Consider the following 19,248-nt stretch of genomic DNA (forward strand, 5'->3'; position numbering starts at 1 on the left):
TGACGCTGTTTTTCATGATCCTCCAGCTCCCTCATTTTCATCTCCCTCTCCCATTCCAGCTGCATCCGCTCCAGGGATGGGGAGCTCCGCCGGAAGGATCCCCTGCTGGGTGCCGGGGTCAGGGTGCCCTCGGTATTCACTGGGCTTCCCCCAACCCCTTCCCCAGGCATAGGTAGGAAGGGTCTCGGGATGTCCTCGGCAGCAGTCTGACCCCTCCCAGCCCGGTCAGGCCCCAGGGCCCATGCTGCGTCTGCCGGGCGGCTTCCCTCAGGGACAGGGATCGGGTCATCCAAGCGATCCCTCTCCTCCAACTGGGCAATCAGCTGTTCCTTGGTGGACCTCCCGATGCGCAGCCCCCGCTGCCTGCACAGCTCCACCAGGTCGCTCTTAAGGCGTTTAGCATACATCTCCCTGCTGGCCACTCGCAGGCCGGGCAGCTTCCCACGGTTTCCAGGAAAAGCCCTTAGTGTGCCAGTCCTTCTTGAGGTCGCCACCTCTTTGCCAGGGTCAAGCTGCAGACTCCTCCGCCCCTGGGACCGCTCGCTGCAATCCCCCGGGGGACCCTGTTACTGCAAAAGTCCTTCTCTCTGGTCACACATTCCCAGGGGTTAACCGCCCCCCGAAACCGTCTCTCTCTGAATCTTCAGCACGCCTGGTCCCTGTCAATTCCCCTTCGTTTTACTGTTCCCCAGTCACTTACTGCAGGAAGCGCCGTTCACGGGGTGCAGTACATCCCACCGCTGCCACCAGTTGTCACGGAGTGTGGGGGAGTCCAGGCCCTGCACCCCTCTTCCCGGGATCCACTGAGACTCTCAGCCAGCCAGTAAAACAGAGGGTTTATTGGACAACAGGAACACAGTCCACAACAGAGCTTGTGGGTACAACCAGGACCCCTCAATCACGTCCTTCTGGGGGAGCAGGGAGCTTAGACCCCAGCCCTGGGGTTCCCTGTGTTCCTCTCCCCAGCCCCAAACTGAAACTAAACCCACCCAGCAGGTTCCCTGCTGCAGCCTCTGTTCACATTCCTGGGCAGAGGTGTTACCTCCCCCTCCCCCTCCCGGCTCAGGTGACAGGCTCTCAGGTCTCCCATCCCCAGGGCACATTCCCAGGTCAACACTCCCCCCTCCCTGCTGAGTCACATCGTCACACCAGGTCACCTGGTCTTTTTGTTCTCCAACACCTTCCGCTGGCTCCTTGCAGAGGAGGGGGCGGGCCATTAGTTGCCGGGATACACAGTGTTGGCCATTCTCTGTGCCCAGGCAGCCAGTCAGCATCACACCTGCTCTCTTGGGGTCTCTGCAAGGATCACACCCCCTTATCCCACCACAGATACTTGAGTAATACATAGGGGAAACTGAGGCACACGCAGGATTCAGAGAAAACGTTAAGAACATTCCCACTTCGTCACAGGGCCCCATGGACCGATACGCTGCATTGCGATGTACCAGGATGGTGCGGCAATGAGGGAACCCCATTCCATGGGTAGCCCTGGTTGTTATGCTTACAGGAAGCACACCAAATCTTTTTAAAAAGGGAATAAGGCAATACACCGGGACTGGCATCTTATTTTCTCACTCCCTTCTTTTTGCGATTAGGCCCATCTGCTCAGCTGGCCTCTCTTATTTACTCACACCCTTGCATACCTCACTCATACAAAGAACAATGATACATCCGTCTACTAAGCAATTAGAGGAAACAGCACAGAGACTGTTGAATACTTGTCTAACAAGCAGCCCTGTAACAGCGCATTATGATTTTGAAACAAACCCATCTCATTTACTCCTTTAATTCATAAGACAAATTACCACTAACTTAATAAATCAGGGCAACTTCATCAGCAATTTTTATTGGGGACATGGTCAGTCAGCGCTGCCTGGTGACATGTGGGGCAAACTCGACTGTTGCCTTCGCCCGCAGTGCTCGGGTAGGGAACCAGGGGAGGGAGCTGCATTTGGGGAACTGCCTGGCTGGCGATGGAAACTGCTGCTCCGTGTTCATTGGGTCCCTCTCACTTGTACACACAGGCCTTTTCTCACCTGCTGCCCTTACTCAGCCTGTCTCCTGCAGCCCAGACGCACTCCTGGTTCCACTGGGGTGAAGTTGCTCCGGCAACTGCAAGCGCGCTGGGGACATAGGCCCCTCTCCTCCTCCCTGGCAGAGCTCTGCCCCTTTGCCCCTTTGCGCTGTGCTGAGCAGCCTGGGCTGGGGGCCTGCTTGGCACTGTTTGCTCCTGGGTCACTGTGCCCCAGATGCCCTGGAGATGGGGGCAGCCTCTACACGGGGACTTTTGCTCTGCAGTCTGAGGCCTTGCTGTGTTGCTGGCAGGTCCAGAGTTTCCTCCCTGTTTGAACCTGCAGCCGCTCCTGGGTCTAGCGCGGGGTAGGGAAAGGCAGAGGTGCACTTTGCTCAGCACGGCTATGCCTGCCCACCCCGCGGCTGCCCACACTCCATAGTGGGTGCATGTGCCATCTCTGGCCTCAGGGAGAGAACTAGGGCCAAGGGCCACAAGTGTATTTCAAACCCCGGTAGCTAGCATTTGCCCTGTGTCGCAGGCAGATGCTGGAGCTCGAGCTGTGCCCCTGGCCCTGTTCCCAGCGCCACAGACAGGTGGCACGCTCTGACACGAGTGTGTCATTCTGCATGGAGTGACGCCAGGGCTGTCCCATGCTTCCGCCTGGAGAGCCAGGTTCCGATTCACTGACACTGGCGAGGGCTGGGGATTGCTCACCGGGTAATATAACATGGGTTTATGGGAAATAGATCCCTGTCATACTAGCTTGATATCTTTTTTTTTTATAAGATCATAAATTTGGTTGATGAAGGTGCCAGTGTTGACGTTAACGTGCTTAGACTTCCATAAGGTGTTTGACTTGACATCACACGACCTTTGGATTAGAAAGCTATAAAATAATATGGCACACATTGAATGAATTAAAAGCTGGCCAACTGATAGGTCTGAAAAAGTAACTGTAAACGGGGAATCGTCATCAGTTGGGTGTGTTTCTAATAGGGTCCCTCAGGGATTGGTTCGTGGCCCTTGGCCCTACACTATTTATCATCGTTATCAATAACCTGGAAGAAAACATAAAATCATCATGGATCAAGTTTGCAGATGACACGCACATTGGGGGAGTGGTAAATAAGAGAGGACAGGTCACTGATACAGAGGAATCTGGGTTGCTTGGTAAATTGGATGCTAGCAAACAATATGCATTTAATAGGGCTAAATGTAAATAGATACATCTGGGAGCAAAGAATGTGGGTCATATTTATGTGATGGGGCCTCTATCCTGGGAAACAGTGACTGAAAAAGATCTGGAGGGTGTGGTGGATAATCCGCTGAACATGAGCTCCCAGCATGATGCTGTGGCCAAAAGGACTAATGTCCTTCTTGGATGCAGAAATGGAAATCTCAGGTAGGAGCAGAGGGGTTATTTTGCCTCTGTGTTTGGCACTGGTGTGACTGCTGCTGGGATCCTGGGTCCAGTTCTGGTGCCCGCAATTCAAGGAGGATGTTGATAAATTGGAGAGGGGTTAGAGAAGAGCCGGGAGAATGATTACAGAATTAGAAACCTGCTTTCTAGTGATAGATGGAAGGAGCTCAAACTGATTAGCTTAGCCAAGGGATGACTTGATCACAGTCTATAAGTATCTACATGGGGAACAAATATTTAATAGTGGGCTCTTCTATCTAGCAGAGAAAGGTCTAACACCATCCAATGGATGGAAGTTGAAGCTAGACAAATTCAGATTGAAAATAAGGTGTAAATTTTTATCAGTGAGAGTCATTACCCATTGGAACAATTTACCAAGGGTCGTGGTAGATTCTCCATCATTGTCAATTTTTCAGTCAAGACTGGATGTTCTTCTACAAGATGTGCCCTAGGAACTATGATGGGGCAGGTCTCTGGCCTGTGCTATACAGGAGATCAGACTAGATGATCACAGTGGTCCCTTCTGGCCTTAGAATCTATGGGGAAAAAACCCTGTATCTTCTTCCAGGGCCAGTCGTTCCTCTCTACGGTTCCTGGCTTCTCTGGAAGGTGTGTACAGGGTTCTTTACCTTGCAGGCTGGGGATTATGGGAAGCAGAGTTGGAGCATGGGAACCCTGGGATCAGGGGCTGGGATGCAGGGCACAGGGATATTCTGGGCATCCCACTAGGTGGGGCCCAAGCCCGACACATCACAGGTAACTCTCTTATGTTCTGGCACTCAGTCTTGTTTAGCGAAACGTCTCCAATGCTCCAGAGAGCCTCTCACGCCGCCTGGGTCTCTGTATCCAGCCCCAGCCCTGGCACTGCAGGTGGCAGCCCTGGCCCAGCGTGGAGGGAGCTTGGCAAGCTGTGACTGCAGCTGGTGACGGAGCCCTGAGCCATGCGGGGCAGGGGGCTCAGCCGCTCAGTGACATGGTCAGGATTTGGAAAAGAGCTCATGGTGTTCTCCCTTCTCCCTCCTGCCAGAGATCCGCCTGAAGGGCTCCCTCGAGGCCCCTGCCCAGCCGCTGCCCCTGTACGACACACCTTATGAGCCGGTGCCCAATGGGCTACCCCCAGACAGCGAGCGCCCATCCTGTGCCCGGCCCAGGGAGTCGCGGCTGCCCCAGGACGATGAGCGCCCACCCGAGGAGTATGACCAGCCCTGGGAGTGGAAGAAGGAGCGCATCTCCAAGGCCTTTGCAGGTGAGGGTGGCAGGGGCAGGGTCCTGGCATAGCGTTCAGCTGCTTTGGCCTGGCAGGGGCAGCCTTGCTGGGTCAGCCTGGAAAGGCCTCACATTGCCAGTACCCCCCTGGGTCTCATGCTCCAGGAACCCCATTCTTAGGGGCTCCCTGTGGCCCCCCCTTCCGTGTGGCATGGGGCAATTCCAGCCTTCCCTGCCCTGCCCCGCCCCTGGGCTCACATGCGCACTCATTGCCTTCTGCTGCCTGACTCAGTGTCCAGGCTTCCTGGTGTGGCTCTGAGCCCTCCAGCGGTGGGGCATGGGCACCCATGCCGCTCACATGGGAATTCTGGACTTGGGCCCTGGCAAGGAAACTTTTTGTCAGTCTCTGCGGTGAAGCTGCCCGTCTGCTCTGCGCCTCCCTGGGAACCAACTCCTGTCTGTTCTGCCTGGCTGATCGTGGACCCCAGAGTTTCAGCCCCTGGTGTTGGGGGTCGGGGGGGATGGCAGATCCCTAGGGCCCTGCTGACTGCCATGTTATTGTTCCCTTCTTCCCTGCATAGTGCTCCTGCCCCAGGGACAGGACCTCCACTGCTCCACCTCCTGGGCTTCCCTGCCCTGGAGCCGCTGCCCTTGGCTGTCTCTGGGCCTTCGGCTTGGGAGTCCCAGCCCCCTTCCCCCCAACCATTTATCTCCCTGCTGGGGATTGATCACGTTTGGGCTGGCTAATGGGGAAATCCATGCAGCACATTAGCGCCTGGCTCCCCCAGCAGCGCTCGCTAATTGCCCAACTCTTATCTTAGCTGCAGTTTAATTGCAATAGCTCAGCTGTGCCAGGGCATGTGAGTGAGTGATGGGGACCGAGGCTGCCTGGGCCTGGGCACCCGTCTCTGCTGCAGGGTGCCAGTGGCATCGGGCATGAGCCAGGGTTGGGGCTCAGCACCAGCCTCACTGATTCCTGATTCCTCGGCTTCGCTGGAGGCTCCCCAGCTTCCTTGGGTTTGCCTGAGAACCCCATCCCCTTCCCTCTGGGTCCACACAGCCCATCTCCCTGGTGGATACCCATTCTTTGTCCAGACCTTGGGGCAACGCCCTCCCATTAGCACTGGGCTTGCACCCTTCCCACTCCCCATAGCATGGGGCAGAACAGGTGCCTCGCTGCATGCCCTACCCTGGAGCTCCTGGCTCCTGCTTGGGGTGGGGATCTGCTCTGCTGGTGCCCAGCAATCACAGCCCTCTGCTGTCACAGCTCTGGGCTCCCGCTCTACCTCCCAGCTCTGCCTGGGTGGTCTCAAAGCCCTGTCTCGCCATCTTTCCATCAGGCAGCATGCGTCCGTGGGGCAGGGCCCAACCTCACCAAGCTGGTACCAGTGCTTAATAAATCAATCCTGGCAGCATGTGACCAGCAGTGAAGCATCCCACAGGCAGTGTCTGAGTGGCCATTGTTAAGCACCACAGTTAACATGCGGTCAAGGCCGGGATCTCACTCCTCAGGCAGGTGCTTTCTTATAGGTATTGTTAAGAGGGGCATCAGGGGTTGAGTCCCACAAGTAGGGGGAGGGGGAAGGCTGGCCTGCTACTGAGGATATAACCTAGTGCCTGTCCTGCCCAATCCCACACCCCAAGTCAGGCACTTCCTGCAAGCACCTCTTCCTGTGCACTGCGTCGGGGTGGGGGACATGGGGCCTCTCCCTCCCGACCAGCCAGCCATGGCAGTGGAGCTGGGTGTGGCCTCCATGTCCCTTGCTCATCATGTCAGCTGCAGCCAGGGGGCTGGGCGAGTGCACGCCACCGCTCCCCGCAGTCCTGTCAGCCCAGGACTGTACACCCAAGCCCCAGTGTCCTGGAGCAGTACCCCCCCCAGGAAAGCCCCCTGCAGAGATGTCAGTAGAAGAGGTGGGCGGTTTCCCCTGTGCACAGGCTGTGCAGGGGCTGGCCTCCTGGGCATGGGCTGGCTTGCTGCTGTCCCTGATTATCTGGAGGAGTGATGTGGGGCTGGCATGGCACATTGTAACAGCACCCTGGGGTGGCAGGAGGGGATTGGTCCCGTGCTATGCAGAGTCCCCCGGGGCTCTGCTCACTCAGCTGAGTTCGGTGTGTGTGATAACGGTTGCTCCGTGCTCACTCCCTTAGCACCAGGCTCTGCACCCCCATGGAGCTGAGGGCTTGGCACTAACCCCGAGCCATCCCACGGGCATGGCCCCATTTCCTGGGCCACTGCGCTGTCTCTGGAGGCGGGGCACCATTCGGGCCTGGGGTGCAGCGAATTCTGCTGCCCACTCTGCTGGCCCGCAGCAGCCATGCACCAGCCATGAGCACCACAGCACAATCCCCCTTGGCCATCTGGGAGTGCTGGGGTAGGAAGAGCCTGGGAAAAAGGGAGACCAGCCAGGAGATTGAGGAGAGGGGGACATGGCCATGCTCTGAGGTAGGATTCAAGAGGTGCTGAGATGGAATTGAGCGGGACAGGCCAAGGAGAGGGAGCCCAGGGAGTCAGGTGCCCCCCCCTTTCCTCTCAGCTAGGAGCCAGGGACCAGCCTGGGCTGCAGGCAGGAGGGGCAGACAGGGGTGCTTCAGGGGCTGGCAGAATTGGGAGCTACTGAGCTGTGGAGGGGGCAGGACCCCAGGAGGGGGAGCATGGTAGGAATGTGGATGGGTGCCAGCCAGGTGGGAGGAGAGTGGGCTTGTGGGAGTCTGTGCAGAGCTCCGGGAGAGGTCACAAGGCTGTCATGGGGAGCTGGAGAGCACCTGCCAACGAGGACGGGGTGATTGGGAGGGGTGGGTGCAGCACTGGGGCTATCCAGAATGGGCTTTAGGTCTGGGTGTCCCCTGCTCTCTGGCAAGAGCCCGGGTGGATGCGGGGGCACAGCTGGGAGCACTGAGTCTGGGTGGCCAGACGCTCCCGCCCAGGGGCCACAGTGCTGCGAGAGCCAGACGTATGGTGTGCTGGGATGCTGACGATCTGTCCCTGTCTCTTCCCTGGCCCAGGCAGCCCCCTGCGCTGGTCTGTAGTGGGGCAGCTGCTGCCAGGCTGTGGGTGCAGCAGGGCTGTTTGCTGAGGGCTGTGCCCCCAGCAGAGCTCCTCTCGTGTGTAGCGCTGCCCTAACAACTGCCTGGGCCCTGGCCCCACGGTGCAGCAGGAAGATCCAGGTATTTCCCGTGACTCACCTTGTGCCTCTCACCCTGCCCCATCTAGGCACTGCCCTGCACACTGGCATCTAGGGCAGGTGCTGGTTTGCAGCCTTGACCAGCCTGGGAGTGCCAGCCTGCAGAGAGGAGCTGGAAACCAAGTGTGGGGCTGGGCACGTGGGGACTCAGCATCTCCCCCCATCCTCCGCTCTCCCCACACCACTTCCTGCCTACCTCCTCTGGACCCTGGGTGCTGGGACAGCTTCAGCCAGCTCACGTGCGCGTGCTCTCTCTCTCTCTCTCCCCCCCACCTCCCCGCCTCTGCTGCTTCTGTCCAGTTGAGATCAAAGTGATCAAAGACTTGCCGTGGCCTCCCCCTGTGGGACAGCTCGACAGCGGTACAAGCCCCCCCGATGGCGAGGCCCATGCCCCTGCGCACCCCAGCCAGCCCCAACACAACCACGAAGACATGAACGGTGAGTCGCCCTCAACTGTGCCCAGGGCCACACGCTCCCACAACCTGGGGGGCTGCTGGGAAGCTCCAGCCAGTGCAGCGCATGGCTCCCTGCCCCACATGGGCAGCTGCGTGGGTTCCCCTAACACATACCCATTCTCAGGGGCTGAGCGGCAGCAGCTGCCTGGCATAGGGGCTCGCTGGACGTCCTTAATGGTGCCAGCAAGAGCAGGGCCGGATTAATCTTTTGTGGGCCCGGTGCCAAGCATATTTGTAGGCCCCCATGGAGGCAGTGGAGCATGGCACGGGGAGGTCCCCAGAGCAAGGGGCCAGCCAGAGGCAATGGGACATGCATGGCAGGGGCGGCCCTGCTCTGCCCAATGCAAGGGCACTATTTATAAACTGGCAGTTGCCAGACGCACAGTGGCCTGCCCAGCCCTGTGCTGCCAGCATGCCACTTCCCCTCTGGGGCAGGCCCTGCCACACCACACAGCCCCCCTCTCCCCTGCCCAACACCCCCCGACTCCCTATGGCCAGAGACCCCCTGGATCCACTATGCCGAGCACCCCACAGCTCCACCCACAAATGCACAGCACTCTGCACAACACCACCCCTGCCCACAGCCCCACCACAGCTGCCCAGCACCCCACAGAACCCCCATTCCCTAGTGCCCCAATGCACACAGATCCTCCCTGCCCCTTCACAGCCCAGCACCCCCCCCCAGATTTCCCACAAACCCACTCCCCCAAGCCCTGCCTCCTGGCCACACTCACTGGCCCTGCTGGGAGGCGACCTTGTCTTCCGGGCTGAGCCGGCAGCACAGCCAGGGCTGGTCCCTTGGGAATGGCGCGATCAGCCAGGCCAGGACCTGCCTCGTCCAGGCTTCCTCAAAATGCACTGTCCGAATCCCCCAGAATGCACTGTTCTGGTAGCTGTGCTGGGAACTATGGGGTCGGTACCCAGAGGGCATGGCAGCGGAGATGGATTAGGGCAGCTTGAGCGTGGCTGCAGGGCCCTGCCATGAATGAGGCGGGCTGGTGCAGAGTGAACCCCGGTCGCGCTAGGCAGTGTGGACAGGGGCAGTGTTTGTCCAATGCCCCAGCAGAAAGGCAGGAAGCGGGGGTTAGTTCCTGCAGGGGGGTGTGGGGAACCTGCCGTGCTGTGCTGGAGGATGGCAGTGATGGAGCAGGCTTCCCAAACCCCGCTCCAAGTGGTGGTGGAGGAGGCTAATCCTGTGAGCAGTCCCACTTCCTGTTGCTCTGCACCACTGGTGCGGCTGCCAGGACCAGTGTGTCAGGACAGCACAAAGGGGAATCTTGCCATGGCTGGGTGATCAGCAGGGCACTTGTGCAGCAGGGCTGTGCTGCTAAGTAACGATAATGAACCCTCAGGAGGAGAGGGAAGCAAGAATCATCCTGTGAGGAAATAATATCCACCAGCAGGCCGATCTCTGAGGTGGCTCTAAGCTCATTCCTGCCTCTCTGATGCCCAGTGGGGCTGTCAGAAAAGTAGGCAAAAAGCTGGCTTTGGGCTGCAAGGGGCAGTGGGTGCAGAACAGCTGCTGTACCCACCTCCCCCACTCCCCCCCCCACACACAGAAGTCATGGAATCATAGAATATTGGGGTTGGAAGGGACCCCAGAAGGTCATCTAGTCCAACCCCCTGCTCAAAGCAGGACCAATTCCCAGTTAAATCATCCCAGCCAGGGCTTTGTCAAGCCTGACCTTAAAAACCTCTAAGGAAGGAGATTCTACCACCTCCCTAGGTAACGCATTCCAGTGTTTCACCACCCTCTTAGTGAAAAAGTTTTTCCTAATATCCAATCTAAACCTCCCCCACTGCAACTTGAGACCATTACTCCTCGTTCTGTCATCTGCTACCATTGAGAACAGTCTAGAGCCATCCTCTTTGGAACCCCCTTTCAGGTAGTTGAAAGGAGCTATCAAATCCCCCCTCATTCTTCTCTTCTGCAGGCTAAACAATCCCAGCTCCCTCAGCCTCTCCTCATAACTCATGTGTTCCAGTCCCCTAATCATTTTTGTTGCCCTTCGCTGGACTCTCTCCAATTTATCCACATCCTTCTTGAAGTGTGGGGCCCAAAACTGGACACAGTACTCCAGATGAGGCCTCACCAATGTCGAATAGAGGGGAACGATCACGTCCCTCGATCTGCTCGCTATGCCCCTACTTATACATCCCAAAATGCCATTGGCCTTCTTGGCAACAAGGGCACACTGCTGACTCATATCCAGCTTCTCGTCCACTGTCACCCCTAGGTCCTTTTCCACAGAACTGCTGCCTAGCCATTCGGTCCCTAGTCTGTAGCAGTGCATTGGATTCTTCCATCCTAAGTGCAGGACCCTGCACTTATCCTTATTGAACCTCATCAGATTCCTTTTGGCCCAATCTTCCAATTGGTCTAGGTCCTTCTGTATCCTATCCCTCCCCTCCAGCGTATCTACCACTCCTCCCAGTTTAGTATCATCCGCAAATTTGCTGAGAGTGCAATCCACACCATCCTCCAGATCATTTATGAAGATATTGAATAAAACCGGCCCCAGGACCGACCCTTGGGGCACTCCACTTGTTACCGGCTGCCAACTAGACATGGAGCCATTGATCACTACCCGTTGAGCCCGACAATTTAGCCAGCTTTCTACCCACCTTATAGTGCATTCATCCAGCCCATACTTCCTTAACTTGCTGACAAGAATACTATGGGAGACCGTGTCAAAAGCTTTGCTAAAGTCAAGAAACAATACATCCACTGCTTTCCCTTCATCCACAGAACCAGTAATCTCATCATAAAAGGCGATTAGATTAGTCAGGCATGACCTTCCCTTGGTGAATCCATGCTGGCTGTTCCTGATCACTTTCCTCTAATGCAAGTGCTTCAGGATTGATTCTTTGAGGACCTGCTCCATGATTTTTCCAGGGACTGAGGTGAGGCTGACTGGCCTGTAGTTCCCAGGATCTTCCTTCTTCCCTTTTTTAAAGATTGGCACTACATTAGCCTTTTTCCAGTCATCCGGGACTTCCCCGGTTCGCCATGAGTTTTCAAAGATAATGGCCAGTGGCTCTGCAATCACAGCCGCCAATTCCTTCAGCACTCTCGGATGCAACTCGTCCGGCCCCATGGACTTGTGCACGTCCAGCTTTTCTAAATAGTCCCTAACCGCCTCTATCTCCACAGAGGGCTGGCCATCTCTTCCGCATTTTGTGATGCCCAGCGCAGCAGTCTGGGAGCTGACCTTGTTAGTGAAAACAGAGGCAAAAAAAGCATTGAGTACATTAGCTTTTTCCACATCCTCTGTCACTAGGTTGCCTCCCTCATTCAGTAAGGGGCCCACACATTCCTTGGCTTTCTTCTTGTTGCCAACATACCTGAAGAAACCCCTCTTGTTACTCTTGACATCTCTGGCTAGCTGCAGCTCCAGGTGCGATTTGGCCCTCCTGATAACATTCCTACATGCCCGAGCAATATTTTTATACTCTTCCCTGGTCATATGTCCAACCTTCCACTTCTTGTAAGCTTCTTTTTTATGTTTAAGATCCGCTAGGATTTCACCATTAAGCCAAGCTGGTCGCCTGCCATATTTACTATTCTTTCGACTCATCGGGATGGTTTGTCCCTGTAACCTCAACAGGGATTCCTTGAAATACAGCCAGCTCTCCTGGACTCCTTTCCCCTTCAAGTTAGTCCCCCAGGGGATCCTGGCCATCCGTTCCCTGAAGGAGTCGAAGTCTGCTTTCCTGAAGTCCAGGGTCCGTATCCTGCTGCTTACCTTTCTTCCCTGCGTCAGGATCCTGAACTCAACCAACTCATGGTCACTGCCTCCCAGATTCCCATCCACTTTTGCTTCCCCCACTAATTCTACCCGGTTTGTGAGCAGCAGGTCAAGAAAAGCGCCCCCCCTAGTTGGCTCCTCTAGCACTTGCGCCAGGAAATTGTCCCCTACGCTTTCCAAAAACTTCCTGGATTGTCTATGCACCGCTGTATTGCTCTCCCAGCAGATATCAGGAAAATTAAAGTCACCCATGAGAATCAGGGCATGCGATCTAGTAGCTTCCGTGAGCTGCCGGAAGAAAGCCTCATCCACCTCATCCCCCTGGTCCGGTGGTCTATAGCAGACTCCCACCACTACATCACTCTTGTAGTGGCAATGTGCTGGCAGGGAAAAGTTATCGTTCTGATTTGTGTTGCCCTAGTGCCAGTCACGGGCCAAGACCTCGTTGTGCTACTTTCTGTAACCCGGTCTCACGCTTCAGGGCTTCAGCCAGTCGCTGCCAGGGGTGAGGAAGGAATATTTTCCCCACATGCACAATTGGCTCCATGTATTCTGGATTTTATTTCACTTTCTTCTGAAGCACCAGAGATTGGCCACAGCTGGAGATGGGGCACAGGATGGGGTGGACCAGCATTCTGAGGTGTCACAGAGAATCTTCTTTCTTAGAAGATAGCGGGTCTTGCTCACATGCTCAGGGTGATCAGATTAGGGTCAGGAAGGAATTTCCCCCCAGGTCAGATTGCAAGAGACTTTGGAGGGGTTTTGCTCTCCTCTGCTGCATGGGGTGTAGTATCATCTGAGCATATCCCGCCTAACCAATTTCATGCCATTGCAGGGGTCTTAGGCACTGTTTCACCTCAGCACTCCTGTTCTCTGCCTGTGGCTCACAACCGTTGAGTCTCCTGAGGGCTGAAACGTTTCGATCTAACTATAGTTCTTGGGCTCAGTACAGGGGTAACTTTCTGTGTGTTATACAGCAGGTCAGACTCGACAGTCTAATGGTCCCTGAGATGCTGTGAAAGTAGGAAAAGATGGTCCCTATCCTGCACAGTTACAGACTAAGACAGGAGGTGACGGATTTGTGGATTCATAGCATTTAAGGCCAGAAGGGACCATCCAATAGCTAGACTGACCTGCTGTGTAACACCAGCCATTACATTTCCCCCTGTATTGAACCCCATAACTTGTGTTGGGCTAAAGCATCTCCCAGAGGCCCCAGTCCGGATCTAGAGACCTCAAGAGATAGAGACACCAACATTCCTGTGCTGGTTTGTTCCAGTGGCTAATCACTCTCCCTGTTAGCAATTTGTGTCTGATTTCTGATTTGAATTGGTCTGGTAGCTTCCAGCTATTGGTTCTTTTTCTGCCTTTGTCTGCTAGATTCTAGGGCCAGAATATCCAGTCTTTTCTCCCCAGGAAGGTACTTATACACCATAATCAAGTCACCTCTCAATCTTCTTTTTGATAAGAAGATTGGGATCTTTAAGTCTCTCCTCGAAGAGCATTTTCTCCATCCCTTTTGTGGCTCTTTTCTCCCATTTTTCAGATGTGGGCTCTAGAACTGGATGCTGTATTCCAGTGTCTGTCTGACTAATGCTGCATATGGAGGTAAAAATCACTGCCCTACTCATGCTTACTACTCCCCTGTTTATACATCCCAGGATCTCATTCACTCTTTTTGCCACAGAATCACACTGGGAGCTCACATTCAGTTATTGTCCACTACGATCTCTAAATCCTTTCCAGAATCACTGCTTTCTAGGATATAGTCCCCCATTCTGTAGGCATGGCCTGCACTCATTGTTCTTTGATATATAACTTTCATTCAGCAATATTAATCATCCCATAGTTACCTGGCTCATCCTGCTTGCCATTTTTGAATATTGGAACATTAGCACTCTTCTAGTTTTCTGGAATTTCCTCAGTATTCCAAAATTTATTAAAAATTATCAGCTGGCCAGAGATCCCCTCAGCCAGATCTTTTGGAACTCTGGGGTTCAAGTGATCCAGACCTGCTAGTGTAATAATGTTTATCCCTAGTAGAATCGTAGCACTGGAAGGGACCTCAAGAGGTCTTCTAGTCCAGTCCCCGGCACTCAAGGCAGGACTATGTAGATATTCTCTAACATCCTCCTAGATTACTAATGGACTAGAAAGTATTTGGTGATTCTGCTTCTTTCCAAAGAGAGAGAGCAGCAATATTTGTGGAAAGCTTCTGCCTTTTCTGCATCATTATAAAGAATGTTCCCATCTCCAGCTAACAATGGGCCCATACCAATGCTAGGATTTCATTGTTGCTAGTATAGTTTAAAAACTTATTGTCCTTACCCCTGCCAGCCATGAATTTTTCCCTAATGCCCTTAGCTTCAATTACTAATTTTCTGCCATTGCTGATTTCTAATTGATATGGATTGCTGTCCATTTCCCCCCACTTACTTTGGATACTAACAGACCAATGAGGGAGCACAAAGAAACAGTGAGATTGTATTGGTCAGCACAATGGGCAGTGAGCTCAGCACACCATGGCCTGGCTGTTGTTTAGTTTTCTGTAGGCATACGGCAAAGGAGAGTTTTCAGGAGGGATTTGAAGGTGGATAATGAGGGAGCTTTGGGGGATGTTTATGGGGAGCTACTCTGTGACAGCCAGACTAGTGGGAGGCTGTGTCACCCCTGCCCTGCAACCTGGGGTGCCTTGCTGAAGTGGCTTCCACCTGGGCCACTCAAACAGCCTTTCAGCGTGCAAGCCACACCCTGAGTGCCTGTGTGTAACTGCAGCACAACACACCCCACCCCCAGTCCCAGATTTCCCCCCAGAAATATATGTCCTGTATTGCCCAGCCCTCTGCTAGACAGTATACATATTTCAAGTCTGTTATTCGTTTAAGGGAATAATATATCAGTTTATTATTTTAAATAGTGTTACCCACATACTTCAGTTTAAACACACTGGATTAGATAAAACAGTAACACAAGTTTGTTAACTACAAAGAGAGATTTTAAGTGAGAACAAGTCATGAGGCACAACAATCAGAAGTTGTACAAGAAAAATAAAGATAAAATGCTTCCTAGGCCCTAATTTAACAAACTATATTAAATTCAAGCAAAATTTCTCACCACATGCTTCCATCAAGGTTACCGACCAAACTCTTTAAGTCAGAAACCACCCGCCTCCAAGTCGAATGGCTGTTTCCTTTTGTCTTCTCAGGTGCAGAGAATGCAATGGGCAGGGAGTGGGAGGGGTCTCTTCGGATGTTTGCCCCATCTTTTAATAGATTCAGTCCCTCTCTTGAAAAAACATTTCCAGCTGGGCACTAGAAGACGGAGTCGGAAGGATGTTCCCTGTTGTTTCTTTTTCACCTGTTTTGAGCTTGCCTTGCTTTGCTTTCCCTTCCTGCTTGGTGACTCTGTTTAAATGCAAATTAAGGCAAACACACACTCCTCTGGCCAAGACAGGCCTGCGTGACCAGTTTGGTGCTGCATGAGTTTTGAACATCACACTGGGGAATCTTAGAACATCACATACAATGTTGCCACACACATTTTATTGGAGTGATAGTTACCAGGAAATGAGTTTTCAAATGCTACCATGTGCAAAGATCATTGTATTGTTGTGAACACGGGGGTGCAATTCCATCACAAACTCCAAAGAAAGAGGGGCACCAAGAGGCTTGTGTGAAAATGTAACAAGTGGTGCGATGAAGCCTGGCATCATGGAAGCAGGAGCTGACATCTTGCTAGAGAATGAGACCTTTAGGTGGTGCAGGGCCTTGAAAGTGAAGACCAGTAGCTTATTTTTCATGCGATAGAGAAGGGGCAGCCCGTGGAGGGATGCAAAGATGGGTCAAACGACAGGCTGGGAAATGATCTTTGCGGGGGCATTTGGAATGGCTATGGGAAGGGCAAAGTTGCATGTGGGGGGGGAGTGAGTGAGGCCGCGGGGAGTGGGATTGCAACGCTGTGGCATTGAGCGTGGCTGGAGGGGACTGTGGGTGGTGAGCACGGCTCAAGGGGGCTGTGTGGGCGAATATGGCTGGAGGGGGCTGTGGGGAGGATGAGCCATGGGGGCTGAGCACGGCTGGAGGGGGCTGTGGAATTGAACTGTTCTGGGGAAGCTGTCAAGACCAATACCCCACTCTGGCACTCCGAGTGCAGGAGGTGGGGGCCTGCAAGAATTCTAAAAATTAATACTGGCCACTCCAGGCTTGTATTAAACTCCCAAGGTTACAGCTTCTCTCTGACCTTGGATGGGTAGATGCTGCCACCACCCAAGTGCAAAGAAACCCTTTTAGAACCCAGGAAGGCGCACTTGGGAATTCCTTCCTGTGGGGTACCCTCAAGCCCTTTCACCCCCCTCCGGGGAAGAGCTGAGAAAGAAAACAAAGGAAATCAGCTGTTGCCATCAGCTAATTAAACAACATATGCATAAACCTGTTACGTAAATTTTATTTAAAACAAAAAGGAAAGAAAATACATTTGGAACTTAGACTTTTTGCTCGGTTTTAAAAAAACAATTACAAGGATTAAGCATCACGATAGCTCTCTTGAGGTCCAGCTTAAAGGTTACAAGCAAAACAGAAGCACCTGGGGTTAGCACAGAGGAGTCCACAAGCCATAAAGAAATAAAAGAGATATACCTATTTGCGTCTTCCTAGACATTTCCTGATCTACTTACATACCTGGGGTTTCAAATGAGTAGTTTCTAGGTATGATCTGGTGATTTCATACCTGGCCCACAGCTTTTTACAGCATCGCTCCAGCCCTGTCTCTGCTCTGTCCCCTCTCTCTGGAGAAAAACAGACAAAGGGGAAGTTTTTTCCCAATTTTTAAAAGTTCTAGCCTTCCCATTGGCTCTTTTGGTCAGGTGCCCACTCCCTTCCTTTTACCTATGGCCTTTTTTAACCCTTTACAGGTAAAGCAAGTAGAGAACAGCCACTAACAGGGATTTTATGGCTGGCTGGGTGTCCATAAAATGGAGCTACCCTCCCCCCCTCCATTTAGGGGGGTGATGGGGGGCTCAGTGTGTCCCAGTGTGTCCCAGGCAGGGAGCTAGTGAACATTTCAGGGGAGGGGGGCTGATGGCTCTGGCAGCTGCAGATCCCTACAGTGTTGTGCTATCGCCATGCCCTGCTCTGTGCTGTGGGGGCTGCGCCAGCCCTGGCCACAGGTCTGTTCTGCACACTGGCTTCGTCAGAGCCCGGCATGGGACACTCAGGGGTGTGAGGGCAAATTAGCTTCTGGTGCGGTGACCGCGCCTCAACCCTGTGTGGATGCTACAGCAAATTATGGCTGCCGACTGCTGGCAGAGAGCACCCCCCAGGGTTACTGTGCCCTGACTGCACATCACCAGGCAATGCCGCTCAACTTGCCTGAGTGTCCCATATAGACAAGCCCCATGGCAGACCTCTCTGTGGGGCCTGGTGGGCATTGCCATGGGGCTGCGTGGAGCTCAGCTGGGCGGGTGTCGCCGGGGCGCTGCGTGGAGCTCAGCTGGCCGTGGGGCTAGGCGGGTGTTGCTGTGGGGCTGCGTGGAGCTCAGCTGGCCGTGGGGCTAGGCGGGTGTTGCTGTGGGGCTGAGTGGAGCTCAGCTGGCTGTGGGCTAGGCGGGTGTTGCTGTGGGGCTGCGTGGAGCTCAGCTGGCCGTGGGCTAGGCGGGTGTTGCTGTGGGGCTGCGTGGAGCTCAGCTGGCGTGGGGCTGTGTGGAGCTCAGCTGGCCGTGGGGATGGGTGGGCGTCCCGGTGAGGCTGCATGGAGCTCAGCCAGGATGCACTGTTCTGGGTGTGACCGTGTTAAGAGGCCGGGAGGGCAGAGCGCTGCTCATGCGTAGCCCCTGGGGTTGTGGGCAGCACTGGGCAGGGAGATTCCGACGTTGGGACGCTGGTCCAGATCCTGGTTCTTGCTGTCTGTGCCCAGGGCCAGGGAGCCTGTGCTCTGAGGGGGGTGAGTTGCAGACTGCCCAGGTTGCCCTGTTGCCACTTGGGTGGGCCTTGCAATGGGCAGGAAACCTCCCTGAAGAGCACTGGAGAGTTTTAATGATTGTATTGGGACTATTTCCTGTGTTCCGCAGCCAGGCGCCCCAGTGAGGCCTCGTGGGACCCTGGGAAATATTGCCTCTGTGCCCCAATCCATCTGCCACACTCCCTCCCATGCCCCCTCTCCTGAGCCAGCCACACTCTTTCCGCCTTCTGAGCCCTGGTTTGAGCTCACCACCCAGCCCAGGCAGCGTGAGCACTGATCTCCCTGCTCAACAGCCTGCGTTCCCCTGCACCCCACGCTGCGCCTGCCCTCTGCCTGCTGGAGCCGGGCTGCGTGGAGCCGATGCCCCTCAGACTGCAGCCTCTCAGCAGCGATATTCCTTGGCACGCCGCACTGTGCCATGCTGCCCACGTGCTGACACGGCACCGCTCAGGCTGCGGGAGCTCACTCCCTCGCTCCAGTGCAAACTGCGATGTGGGCGCAGTGTGAAACCAGAGCAAGGGCACGCCTGGCCTGGCACGGGGGGCAGCTGCACTGCACCCCCTCAGTGGTGCGCTGTGCAGGGTCTGTGTCTCCCCTGTGCCTGCAGGGAGGCTGATAATGGCAGCAGGTCCCTCCACCCCAGACAAGGGGAGCAGATGTCCCGATTTTATAGGGACAGTCCCGATATTTGGGGCTTTGTCTTATATAGGTGCCTATTACCCCCCCACCCCCTGTCCCGATTTTTCACATTTGCTGTCTGGTCACCCTACCTCCACAGCACATCTCCATGGGAACTGGCATGCATGCGCCCCAAGGCCTGTGTGGGGTTCGTGCCCCCAGGCCCAGTGCAGCACTTGGTGTGTAGGGGACGCCCAGCAACGCTGTCCCCACTGGGGCCTGTGAGCCAGAACTGGCAGGCTGGCTCAGTGCCCCAGCTGTGGGGAAGCCGGGCAGGGTGGCGGGACGCAATGGGGGGGAAGCTGGGCAGGGCAGCGGGACGCAATGGGGGGGAAGCTGGGCAGGGCAGCAGGACGCGGGAGGGGAGCAGTACCCAGTGCCTGCCAGCTGCCCCTTGACACTGTGTCTGTCTCTCCCAGGCCATTGTGAGGGGCCAGGGCACGGCCACTCGTCGCCCAGCAGGGAGGAGAAGGCCCGAACTGCGAACAGACACGTGAGTGGGAACCCCAAGACAGAGCCCAGCCCGGCCCTCGGGGAGAGGATCAACCCCACCCTGCCTCTGGAGAGCCAGTGGTGAGTCCTGTAC

At 54.9% G+C, this 19,248-nt stretch overlaps 1 protein-coding gene across 3 annotated transcripts in view; it reads left to right on the top strand.

The window, feature by feature from the left end:
• The window catches only part of SHF (Src homology 2 domain containing F), a 73,709-nt gene that overhangs the window by 38,277 nt on the left and 16,184 nt on the right, over positions 1 to 19,248 (top strand). The window contains exons 3-5 of one of the 3 annotated variants that reach the window (XM_073363257.2): positions 4,462 to 4,680; positions 8,126 to 8,263; positions 19,082 to 19,155. In XM_073363257.2, the coding sequence (XP_073219358.2) occupies positions 4,462 to 4,680; positions 8,126 to 8,263; positions 19,082 to 19,155 (431 nt within the window). Of the gene's footprint in view, positions 1 to 4,461; positions 4,681 to 8,125; positions 8,264 to 19,081; positions 19,236 to 19,248 lie in introns of all 3 variants that reach the window. The other 2 variants (XM_073363256.2, XM_073363258.2) reach the window with 2 other exon arrangements.

Source organism: Lepidochelys kempii, chromosome 10 (genome assembly GCF_965140285.1).
Source record: "Lepidochelys kempii isolate rLepKem1 chromosome 10, rLepKem1.hap1, whole genome shotgun sequence".
In the NCBI taxonomy this organism is placed as follows: domain Eukaryota; kingdom Metazoa; phylum Chordata; order Testudines; family Cheloniidae; genus Lepidochelys; species Lepidochelys kempii.